The 13,543-nt window shown below is 38.4% G+C and overlaps 1 protein-coding gene across 3 annotated transcripts in view; it reads right to left on the bottom strand.

Moving 5' to 3' along the window:
- Positions 1-13,543, bottom strand: part of LOC124716929 (tubulin-specific chaperone cofactor E-like protein) — a 69,611-nt gene that overhangs the window by 36,058 nt on the left and 20,010 nt on the right. For 2 of the 3 annotated variants that reach the window (XM_047243506.1, XM_047243505.1), the window contains exons 5-7: positions 9,028-9,242; positions 6,588-6,748; positions 4,942-5,020 (exon numbers count right to left, since the gene is read on the bottom strand). In XM_047243506.1, coding sequence (XP_047099462.1) covers positions 4,942-5,020; positions 6,588-6,748; positions 9,028-9,242 — 455 coding nt within the window. Of the gene's footprint in view, positions 1-1,224; positions 1,333-4,941; positions 5,021-6,587; positions 6,749-9,027; positions 9,243-13,543 lie in introns of those variants that run through there. The other variant, XM_047243507.1, reaches the window with a different exon arrangement.

Raw genomic sequence — 13,543 nt, 5'->3', positions numbered from 1 at the left:
CCTGTCTCATGCCACCACTTTATCCATTTCAGCCACTTTTCAGCATCTCGTCAAACGAGGCAGTAATTAATGCAATCCAACTCAAGAACAAGACCAGTTTCTTTGGATATCTGAAAACTGTTCACAACCACTTACAGGATGCTGGCCTTAGAGCCCAATGGGCTGTGAATAAACAGGCCCTCTGTGAAGATCACAAACTTTAAAGGTTTGCCTTCAATGAATCGAATGTAGAATTTTGGGTCATAAATTCTCAATGAGATTCAAATCCAGCCCTCTAACAGGCCAGTTGATCAGGTCGACGTAAGACTGTTGCAAAAATTGATATCAGCCTGTTGCAAAAATGTTTACTGAATAATATGACTCATGTGAATTGGTGAATGGCCACCTGGAAACAGATTACTGTAGTGGGATAGTGCGTCCTCACACTCGACACCAAGGTATGTTTATGGTGCCCCCAAATTGATTTGCAGCAAGATGACCACAAATTTGATGAAGTGCCCCTGTCCCATCATACTGAACAAATGCCAGTACGTGTTACAATCAGCGTTGACATCATATATTACTTTGTACAGTGTTTCGTTGGTATTAATTTATAGTTTGTGTACAGAACATCTCACTGGTATGATAATATGTTGCCACTGTAATCCAACATGAGCATGAACAGGGTGAAAGTGTTACCACGATTTGTGATGTGGCTGTACAAGAGAGGCATTATGCATCTCAGTGTGGATTACTGTCAAAATTCTGGAAACTGAAAAAATGGACATTGAAGAGCAGACGATTTCTGAGTGCTGTCAAGTGCAAAATAATTTCCACCATTTCACAGGACTTGCTGGTAGCTGCACATGCCGACAATACCTAATGTGGGACATAGCCATTTTCCGCTCGAACAGTTTTGTTTTGTCAACTGTGTTTTCTGCATGTTATTCATGCACATAAGTCATATTTGATTTCAGTTTGCCTCTTAAGCTGAGTAGCTTATTTCAACAGAGTAGTAAGATATTTCAGAGGTAACTATTTTTCCTTGTTTACACATATCAATTCTTAGAGGAAAATGAGATGGATTGCATTTGAAAGGTATCCCAGAACCTCATTAATGGTGATCAGCAAACAAACAATAAGCATTTCTAACATTCTAGGTAATCCCTAAACAACAATGATACAATGTCTGTGACACAAATGAGTCGCTTAAAAATAAGAAAAGACATGCTTTTAACTGTTTTGGTTTTTATTATCATTTTATAGTGCCACAAAGTAGTCCATATTTCTGTATCCTTCTTCCACGAAGCTTAATGGTTTATCAACAACTGTTCTTCTGTGACAGATTTGTTCCTACAAGGAAAAGAAGTTAGTTAGCAACAGAAATAAACAACTTTGTTAGCTACCAGTGTGCAGAGGTATGTTTCTTCTCTGCCACATCCAACTCATGAGATATATAGACACACACACACACACACACACACACACACACACACACACACAAGGATTTAAATTTTTACGTGCTTTCAGAGTTAGTGGCTCCTCCTCCTGGCAGAAGTAAGTTTCCCATGACCCATGGTTCTGGGTGACTTTTCTGAACTGTACTCCTTTCCCTAAACCTCTCCAATCCTTTTCCTTCACCCCTCTGCCTTCTTCAACCCTTCTGCAAGGAGGAAGAGCCTCTGGGTACAAAAGCTTGTAAAAATTTAAATCCTTTTGTGTGTGTTACTCTGCCGCCACTTGGTGAGTAGAATTTTACCTATCTGTTTTTACTACATTATCAATAATAGATTATTTTCATTATTTTTTACACACACACACACACACACACACACACACACACACACACACACACCAGAAGCGAGTATATACATTATTTAACTTTAGATTAAGAATGAGTATTTGAGCCACATTTGAATTTTTTGAACTTCACAGTATCTCTTCCTTGACTATTTGCTTCATTGTTTTTTTTTTTATTGCGTCAAAGAATCATAAACGAAATTCTTAATTTTTTGAGGTCACGGTTTGCTTCCATTAGTGCTTTGCTCTCAGTTCTCACTTTGTTTAACTTGTTTAGAAAAACATTAAATACATCAGAAAGGAGACCGACAAAATTATGGAAAGTTTAACTGGTGTTTTTAAAGACTGAATTGCGTCACTTTATACCGTACAGCTGTGACGAAAGTACTATTACCTTACTTGTTAACAATATTTATTTATCTATATTGATCACATTTGTTTGCAGAAATTCTTTTGTCTATAATTTTAGCCATATCCAATTGCGATCTGATGGATAACTAGCATTGAAGAGCGAACTTTCATACTTATTTCTCTCACCATTTGATATAATATTGTTAAGGCATGACAGCCTTCTTATTAGCTTATCACCTGTACGAAATATTTTGTTTATCCTGTTGGTATTAGCAAATGTGCATTTTGTTGTTATAATCCTATATCAGTACTGATCATCACTTCATCATCACTGACTCTCAAGTCGCCGAAGTGGCGTCAAATAAAAAGGATTTGCAATACGGCAGCCGAACTTCCCCGCATGGCGTCTCCTGGCCAACAGTGCCATACGACCATTTCATTTCATTTCAATACTGATAGTTTCAAAAATTAAAATCCTTATGCTGACAGTGCTTTGGGAACCATGTGGCCTGGGAGTATGGTTTATAGACTTTACACTGGAAACTCTAGACTGGCAATGGCAAGGAAAGCGTTTCTGAAGAAGAGACATTTGTTAACATCGAGTATAGATTTAAGTGTCAGGAAGTAGTTTCTGAAAGTATTTGTACGGAGTGTAGCCATGTATGGAAGTGAAACATGGACGATAACTAGTTTGGACAAGAAGAGAATAGAAGCTTTCGAAATGTGGTGCTAAAGAAGAATGCTGAAGATAAGGTGGGTAGATCACGTAACTAATGAGGAGGTATTGAGTAGGATTGGGGAGAAGAGAAGTTTGTGGCACAACTTGACTAGAAGAAGGGATCGGTTGGTAGGACATGTTTTGAGGCATCAGGGGATCACAAATTTAGCATTGGAGGGCACCGTGGAGGGTAAAAATCGTAGAGGGAGACCAAGAGATGAATACACTAAGCAGATTCAGAAGGATGTAGGTTGCAGTAGGTACTGGGAGATGAAGAAGCTTGCACAGGATAGAGTAGCATGGAGAGCTGCATCAAACCAGTCTCAGGACTGAAGACTACAACAACAACAACAACAAACTGGAAACTCCAGATTGGAATATAAACAATATTAGGAAAAGAACAGATTGTAACTCGATGTAAAGATGACCCACTGAGTTGCACACAGGCAAAGACTATTACATATTACAGCTTTCAGCCAGCCAGTGCATTTTTCAGTCCGAGCAGCCAGTGGTAGCCGTCGTGTGCGTTTGACTGTGTGATTTGTGAATTTGTATGTTTGCTTTGCCGAAGAAAGCTTTGGCTGATAGCTATAATGTGTAACTGTCTTTTCATTGTGCCTGTCTGCTGTTCAATAGGTCATCTTTATGCTGCGTAGCATCCTTTCCCTGACACTGAGTGGCATCCTTTTCCTAATACTGTAGGCTTTACACAGAGTTTGGAGCCTCATACTACTATAGCAGATACCCCAAATACACTTTCAGTGTACAGAGATTTAGATATGATAAGGGTAGCAAATTTTGTTTTAAGATCATTACTGACTGAGGAAGCAATAAAGAAATGAATGCACACTCTACTTTGGCTGTGTTTATTTTGACCTTTTCTTCGTTCCACAACTAATACCAGTTTTTTAAGCTATTGTCAAGTGTTTAGTTAGAAAAAGGGGTTGTATTTATGGAAATAGCAGCATATTCACATAATTTGCTTCTGTCTGTTATGGTTTACAGGATTCATTGCTCTTCAACAACTATCTGGCAAACAATCAAGATCAGTGAAAATTTTAAACCAAAACAAAGCACATTATGTGAATATACTGCCATTTCCATAAGTGTGGACTTTTCTCTAGCTAAACACTAGATATATTTATTTATTCTCCATAACTTCAGAGGGACAATTAGGAACAATAAAATCTCGATTATTAGCACTGAAAAATACTACTGGCACAAATGAAAGTATTCCACTCTTCTGAAAGGAATTCTTTAATACTGTAAAAACATTTATTGGTAAGAAGCTCCTTCAAGCCCATTTCAATGCAGCTTCCACTTGCACTTTTTAAATTCTTTCGAAATTTGTTATAAAATTGTAACAGAGCCTGATGTTTGCACATTTTGTGTTATGCCTTTTCAGATGATAATCAGTCTCTCCCAGTACTATACAAGCGTGCATCTCTATTTAGACTATTTTGGTATTTTAAAATTAATTAATCAGTTTTATAACCATGTACTGATAGCAATTTTAATAAAGTTTTACTTTTGAACACTTCTTCACATAACTCGCTATAGCCAAGCTTGCACAGAAGCCTTACAGCCTCTTCTGATGGATAACTGGCCTATTTGTATGCCTGGAAGCAGCATATCCCATGCTTCAATTCCATATTTGAGGTATGGATGTACTCATTTGATCATAATTTAGCATTTGCCACAATGCTCTCGTTTTGTAAATTGATTTTCTTAATTTTTGGCATAAATGATCACTGTGATGCCTATCTGACATCATTAGGGCATTTGCATCATGCAGTTTTTTTTCTGTACCATCATCAGACACAACATTCCATTGTACTCCATCAAATTTTTGGTGTATTTGAAAGTGCAGAAATGCTTGGTGAACATTAAAAGGGGCTCCTTGGAGGGTAGAAGACACATTTTGATGAATTTTAGAGACTCAGAAGTTGTGCAATTCAGAACCAATACCAAACAACATCTCTTTCCATTAACATTTTAAGGAAGCATACAGTTTATGGCCCAGATAACATGTGAGGTAGATTGCTCCATCCACTTCATATTTTACAACAGGGAAGATTTTTTTCAGTTCTTACCTTCACTTTTTTCTCTGGACTGAGATCAATTTGGACAAGAGGGTCAAGTTTCCCATGGACTGCTACTAAGTCATTGTACCTGGAAGAAACAGAAGGGCAATTAATTACATCTAATTAACAATCAATTTTTGAACAAAATAAATTAAATGCACTGTAACAGAGAGGATTATCACAAGATTGGTAGAGTGGGTTCATCTGTTTCTGTTCTGAAGTCAACAGTCTCAATTAGCAAAGTTTCTTGGAAAGTGCAAAGTAATTACTGTTGAGGTAACACAAAAGATTTACAAATGCTGAAAAGGGGAAACAGCCTAAGAGCCTAAGGCAGTGCTGTATGGTGGAGTGAAAGAGACAGTATCAAGGTGTGGAGCTGCTATAAAAACAAATTAAAAATAGCAGACTCTTAATTATTAATTGGGGTCAACTCTTGGCAATGTTAAGCTCTGAATAAATTTCTTCATTCTTTGAAAGTTTTGTTTGTAGTCTTCTGTCTGTGAGATAATGCATCTTGTTTTTGGTTGTTTGTCTCAATTTATTCCATCTGCCACTATCTTTTCATGGATGAGCTGACTATAAAACTGACCCCATCTTTCACAGATCGTTTCCGTGAGTTTTCCCACATTATAAACAAAAGTTTTTTAAATGAATGGTATTCTTCTAATTGGATCCATATTAACTCATGAAATGCTGTTTTCTTCCAACCGAACCAATTTTCACTATGACATTTCTTAGGTTCTTAAATTTTTCTGTTTTGCTAATGTCTCCGTATTGCCCCTCTAATTCTGAAGGGGCGGCACTAACATTAGCAACCACTTCTGTTTACTGAAAGAATATCTGTTTGATCTGCGACTGTTTACCAGTGTCATTTAGAGCACTTCACTGTTTCTATGACATGTTATTGGCACAGGACAGTCTACTATGATCCATTTAAATTTGGTTTACATTCTCAGAGGGATGTGACTGTCTTAATTCTGATTTCCAGGTATGGATGAACTTTTTGAGAATACAACTGAGGAGAAATGAAGGCAGACAATGTCTTAATATTTTATCTGGAGTTTTAATGCAGCATCTTTGATGTCTTATTTCTGTTTTGAAAACTAAGGAATGTATGAGACACCCCAGGAGCTTCACCTTGAATTTTGTATGTCACTGTGGCTCTAATTATGACCAGCATTTTACTGGCAACCCTCAATTCATTATGGATATTTCACATGATCTCACTGTCTGTAGAGCTGAACACTTTATTACAGTTTGCTCTAAATTGGGTCAAATCCAAATTGTCACAGAAGAGATCACAGACACAATTCACATAACAACATAAGACTTAAATATTGCAAACCCTATTTGAATAAATTGTTCAGTTTATGTTTGAAAATCTGAGATCATTATTAAAAAGTCTCACTTTTTCCAGTCTGAAAAGTGAACCTGCATATTAGCGTTTCTGCACAATAGTTAAGGAAATGTTATCCAACAGCATATTGTTTCCTGGTGAGGTTCACTGAGTGAATGCTGTAGTTCCCTTTGGAATGAGTCCACATAATCAACTTTAAATCTCACACGTAAACATATGTGCCAGGATGGCAACTTGACACTTCTGAGGTGTTTGGGAGAGACTACATTATGACAGTAGTTGCTGATACAACATGTACCGTTCAGGTCTGTCTGCTTCGGGCTTGTCCATGTAGTAACGGATGAATGCCCGTTCAGAGTCTTCTCTCTCCTCGTAGCTGATGACTCCTCCACCGTTCAGCGTCTGGACATTTGGTAACCGGGCGATGAGCAGCTGCCGCCGCTCATGTTCCGTGTAGTCCTGTAAATTATTAATTCTGTCAGTTAACGAGAAAAATGGCATCACAATAGGCAATTTACAATGGCAAACTCAATTCTTTGAAAATATCCACTACATGTAAGCAACAGACTTTGTACTAGAGCCTTAGCTGTTCTTGTGCAAAAAGAACCTACTGCTAAATACTGCTGTTTGTTTAGTCTTATTCACTAGTGATATATCTGCCTCAATTGAAAATCATGCCTCACGAAAAATTCCAGCAGTGTGAATAAGCTTTAGAAAAGCTTGAAACGTGGTTTCTTCTTGACTGACTATAACTGAGGGTCTCTCAGACCCACATGAAGCAGCATAGAAATAAATCTTCAGTGCTCTGTTTAAAACCAGAAACAAGTTTGTGAGATTCCATGTATCATATGCAGTAACTGGTTTAATGAAGCACACCACATCGCACCACCTTGATTTTTATGTTTGTTAAGCTTATGACAGTTTTCATATTTACACTTGCATACTATGAAAATATGCAGTTTAATTGTGCAGTCTGTAACAGATCTCTCCAAAGCATGTCTTTTAGCACATGTTCTGCAAAAGTGTCACGAAATGCGACATTGATGGATAAAACTGTTACCTCTATCCAAAGTTAAAACAGCCTGAAGATGGGTGCACTGTTGTCAAAAAAGGAATTTGTGAACTGAAACCAACAAGCTTCGAAAAACATGAAGAAACACTGAGAAACTGGGTTGCATCTTTGAAGTGGGCTGCCAACCTTATGGGCACAGATCCAGGCAAATCTTGTGTTCACAGCTCTAGGTTCTTGTTTCAATCCTTTCATGATAATAAACTATATAAATGCTGACATGTTAAAGAGGTATATGCATACCTGGAATGACAGGTCACTGCAGAATAGATGTCCTTAAAAGATACAAATAAATTCCTTCAGTGTATTGAAAAATGGAAAATCAATTTTTCCTAACAGCAGGAAATGTCTACCCTGTCAAATTGTTGCAGGCCACATATCATTATAATCCACTATTTACTACCATGTCCCTCGCTCGTTATCTTGTGGTAGCGTTCTTGCTTCCCGAGCACGGCATCCCAGGTTCGATTCCCAGTGGGGTCAGGGATTTTCAACTCCCCCGAGATGACTGGGTGTTTTTGTGTCATCTTCATCATCATTATTCATCCTCATTACGATTGGAGGAAGGCAATGGCAAACCACCTCCATTAGGACCAAGCCTAGTACAGTGGTGCAAGTCTCCCGCATCGTTCCCAAAGCGCTATCAAGAACCATGGGACTTCATTTCCATTTACTACTGTGGTGCTGAAGGCAATTTGGTTTCCATGTCCAATACAGACTCCGAGTGGCTATTTTTTCACTGTAACAAAGCTTAGAGAGAACAGTTGCATAATCTTTCTGAAGAGAACTATTTAGTTTTGACAATTTTTTTTTTTTTTGGGGGGGGGGGGGGGAGGGATAGGGGTGGGGGAGTGGGGGAGGGAGTGAGGGGAGGATTTAACAATGTTTAGATGCAAGTTACTTTTCCTGTAATAAATTACATTTAAAAGGTTTAACATAAACATTTCTTTTTTCAAATAACCTAACGCTAAACAATATCCAAACAGGTCTTGGAAGGACTAACATTACCAACCAACAGCTGTGTCATCTGCAGCCGATAGGTACCACTACAGGTTTGGAAGGGCACATGGTCAGCACATGACTTGTTAAGTTCTCATGACTGGAGCCACCACTTCTTAGTCACGTAATTCCTCAACTGACCTCACATGAACTCAATGGATCTTGCTTGCTAACAGCACTTGGCAGACCCAGACCATCACCCATCCAAGTGCTAGCCAAGTCTGACAATGCTTACATTGGTGATCTGACAGGAACCAGTGTTACCACATCAGCAAGGTCATTGGCTCTTTTTGCAATAATGGGTATAAATGTGATGTGTTATTTTAATAAATATAATGTAACTGACAATTGGCTCTTTTTGCAATAATGGGTATAAATGTGATGTGTTATTTTAATAAATATAATGTAACTGACAATTATATTTCCATTTTCAACATAACACTGAACAGTAAGTCACCAGGAAATAACATCAAAATTGGCAACAAAATATTTTTTCTTATCTATGACCAATAAGAAAACTCATGAATAACAAATAAGAAAATGAGATGCCCTTTAACAGATGTAGGCAAACAAAACTTGGAACAGAGACTGAGGGAATTCTGAATACAAAAAGGAGCAAAAATGGAATAATAAATCTCAGAATTTCATTTGACAGCAGTAGCACAATTACCTCGAACAGTGGGCAGCCAGAAATGCGGAGGGACTGAAGCTGGGGGAACCGGCTGACCCGGTCAATGTCACGCCACGAGCGAAGGTGCGTGCCCGTCAGGTTGAGGAAGCGCAGCTGCCGGAAAAAGGTGTGTGGCTGTTCACCCACTCCAACTTTGCTGCCACACGATTCGCATTCGCTCTCCTCTGATGAGCCGCTGTCTGAACCGAAGTTTGCTGCAGGCACAGACATTGCAGTCAATACTCTGTGACAAATTCTCAAGATTCTCTAGTTAACAAATTACATGCATAATTATTTAATACAGAAGAATGAGGAAATGCAACCATTTCCCTATAGGCAACTGCTGGGTGGCACACACACACACACACACACACACACACACACACAACAGCATGGAGACTTTCCTAGATTTCACACACACACACACACACACACACACACACACACACACACACACAGAGAGAGAGAGAGAGAGAGAGAGAGAGAGAGAGAGAGAGAGAGAGAATTACTCCCCCACCCCATGCAATTAAAACTGTTGGAACATTACTAAAATCAAAGGTTTCTCCTTTAAAAGTATACCAGTTTTCGCCAAATTTGACTGATTTCCTTCAATTTCATGATAGGCATGTGTTAACCATTTAAACAATGACTGATAAATCTGTTATTCTTCTGTTAGCTGTCCGCAGCTCGTGGTCATGCGAAAGCGTTCTCGCTTCCCGCGCCCGGGTTCAATTCCTGGCGGGGTCAGGGATTTTCTCTGCCTCATGATGACTGGGTGTTGTGTGATGTCCTTAGGTTAGTTAGGTTTAAGTGGTTCTAAGTTCTAGGGGACTGATGACCATAGATGTTTAGTCCTATAGTGCTCAGAGCCATTTGAACCAATCTTCTGTTAGCTACATTAATTATCTCATGACCACACACAACAAAATTCTCACATCAGTGCACCAAATTTGCAGAACTCTACAACATGCCACAAATCATACAAATATTTGAATAAAAAACCGGAAATTTGGCAGATACTGCAACTTATGACAGACAAAGCAAGAGAAGTTCAGAAGCATACTCTAATGATACTTACTGAGAGCAAGAGAAAAGTTTTAGAGTTGTGAATTTGTTATTGGCGAATAGCTCCCTCTCTTACATCCCTACACAATATCCCTACCTTAAGTGTAAGAGAACAGTCATTGTTCTTATAATACTGATGATGATGATAATAATGTCCTTGAAGAACAAGGGTTAGATCCAAAAACCCTTAACCTCATCAAGGAAACACTGACCGATACTACGTCCAAGGTGAAATTCACGGGTGAAATATTTGACTCCTTCCTCATCAAAACTGGCATCTGACAAGGTTATGGTCTGTCTCCTCTCCTATTCAACCTCGTGCTGGACAAGGTCGTCCGCGAATGGGAAAAGGTATTGAAGAATAAAAACTGCTGGAAAACTATACAGATCGTGTGAGTCAAGGATGACATAAGAATTTCATGTTTAGCTTTGGCTGGCGATTTAGCCTTACTAGCAGATGATGAGATAACAGCAATTGAACAGGTTGAAACCCTTAAAGAATGTGCAGAGGAAGTTGTTCAACAAATATCTTTCCTAAATTCTGAGTTCACCGCCACAAAAACCAACGCTCAAAACTTACGACAAAACACTGTCATATCAATAGTGTCCCATATTTTAAATAATTAGGTGAAGTCCTTGAACCTATGGGGTGAGAGAAAGTAGCACAAAACATTTGCCTTCAAAAACTAAAGAGAGCCTATGGATGAACCTACAAGGTGTACAGTAAAAAATGCTTGCCCAAAAACACTGTAAAATCAGGCACTATAATACAGTATTAAAAAGCCTGAAGTCCTGTATGCCAGTGAAACACTGACAGTCCACATAAAAGGTGACCTAGAAAACTTATTAAATGAAGAATGTAAAATCATCAGAAAGATACTAGGGCCAAAGAAAACAGAAGAGGGCTATAGACTACAATCTCGTCAAACAACTGAGAAATTGTCCAATCTTGCAGAAGACATTAGGAAAAGGTGATTAAAATTTTATGGGCACGTCTCTAGGTTTATGACAAAATTCTTAAATAAATATAAGGACTTAAAACTATACCCTGGATACAAGAGGTCAAAAATCTCAGATAAATTATTCAGATATTCTGAACAGAAAGGTATTTAAGCAGAAAGTTGGCAGATGGGAAGCTAAGTCAGAATGAAGCTCTAAAGAAAGCAGGAATAAAATGGAAAGACTGAAGGAAGAGAGCCTGTGTAGAAAAAATGAGAGCAGTGTGGAAAAGAAGGAAAAGGAATCTAGAAGCTTTGCGTGATCCAATAGGATCTAATCACACAATAATAATAATAAGGGTGACCAAGAGAAGATCCTCACAGAGGAAAGAAAATTTATCATAAAAATTATTGGACCAAAACTCACAGACGAAGGACCCAGGCTTCACTCCAGAGACACCACAGAGAAGTTTTACAACCTTGCAGCAGAAATCAGATAAAGACTAAAATTTTATGGCCACATCAGTAGACTCCCACAGACCAGACTCACCAACAGAATACTAGGCTACATACAGAGGCTCAAACCCACTACACCTGGATGGCACAAGTAAAAATTGATCTGGAAAAGTCACAGGTAGAGTCAGCAAACATCATAAACAAAAGTGTCTACAGACACAAAATACACAAGTGGGAAGTAATGTCAGAAGACAGTACCTAAAGACCAAAGTGGACCGAAGAAAGGCAGAGGGTCTTTAGCTAACGAATAAAAGCAAACTGGAAGAACAGGAGGAATAAGTGGTCATAAATGCTTCGTGTGGTCTGATAAAGGCCTGTAATGTTTGTAATAATAATAATAATAAGCCCAACCACATGGCTAGCCATTGTTTGTTGGGATACAGAGACTGTTTAAGCATCACCTCAAAGAAAATGATGCCCTTCAAGGATATGGAAGTAAAAAATTTATTGTTATAACACTATGCTATTTGAATTTGTGTATTTTGTTGCTGAGCTGGAGTTTTGAATTGTAACTGGGAGTAGTGACATCACTATGAGACTGCATGTGACACATTTAATTATGTTTGCATAGTAAATAATCAGAGGATTATTGAATGTGTGTTTCAACGCTTTGCCAGAGAAAAATATTTAGCAACAATAGAATTAATTTATTTTGGTAAACATGGACTTAAGTATTTCATAGAAAAGTTGGAAAGCTTCCTAAATAAGGAAACAAAAAAAGGAAAGTATGCACAGTGAGTGAGGAATACTTGTAGCCATGATTTTTTTACCCACATACTGTTGTCATAGAAGAAATGCTCCATAATGGACTTTTCCAATTTTCTGGATTCCACTCCGGTAGTGTATTTACTCGGCACATCTGCTGTTACCACAGCAACATTGATTTTTTTAATTCTTTACAAAGAAAAAATGGAGCAGAAAGATTAACTTGTAAGTAAAAAAAGATAGTTAAAAATGGGTATGAATTCTATGTAACTGGAGTGTTGGGAGCACACACACCTCACAAAGAATTTATTTTCTGTATTAGCCCTACAGCAAGTCAGTTTAATTTGTTAAACACCACCTCCAGCTAACTAATGGCTCCACACTTTACTGTGTGGTCTCTTTTACTGAACAAAATTATGCTGAACTGTAACACTTGCCTAGAAAACAAGCAAATGATCAGTGACCACACATGGAAATGCACTTGTAAACTGTTACAAAGCTTTCCACACAGACAGAACAAATTTACTGTTCAATAAGGATAACTGACTCATGACTCCATACATACAACACACTTTTAAAACATCAGCTATGCCTCAAAGCAGCCACACCTTGCCTGACATCCCTGCCAGGATACTGGCCGACGTCTCATTCTGTGTGCTCCACAAACTTATTTTAATGTTAGTTGAGCACCTGTCATTACCCGAGTATGTATTTATTCCAATCTTCTATTACTGCATCTCCTACAACCCCATCTCTCAATCTCCCCTTCCTCTTTCTATCTGCTCATTTTTTCGTCTCCTCCAACCCCCACCCCCGTGTGTATTGTCGTCATCCCTTTCTCTGCCCACTTCCTCCTCACCCTATCTCCTCCTTCCCCCTTCTGTCCATCATCATGTTATCATCCCACCCTAAAAGGGGGTTGGAGGTTCTCGCCTACACAGTAACATGTGTATCACGTTCAGCTGAAATCAACCCAGGAGTTTAGGAAGAGCTCTTTATCTGTGATTTTGGCCACATTTACATGTCACATATATCTCACCTGATTTAACATTTTTCATACATGTTTGCACACGTATGTCACCTATACCTCTAGCAAATTTTGCACAGCAGTTTTGTTATCATGCAGCTCTATGTTGATGTCATCACATCTTCTGAACTACACATAATATTATGATATAATTTTGTAGGTACATTCACCGATATACGTAGATGTCCGTGAAATGTCAAGTGAATAGAGTTAATAGTCAAGAAGTAATAAATTAAAACATCATCATGCTTGATGCAGCAGTTTC

This window comes from Schistocerca piceifrons, chromosome 9 (assembly GCF_021461385.2).
Source record: "Schistocerca piceifrons isolate TAMUIC-IGC-003096 chromosome 9, iqSchPice1.1, whole genome shotgun sequence".
Taxonomy (NCBI): Eukaryota; Metazoa; Arthropoda; class Insecta; order Orthoptera; family Acrididae; genus Schistocerca; species Schistocerca piceifrons.
Note: the sequence above shows the minus strand (reverse complement) of the source record. Positions and strands in the feature narration are given on the sequence as shown.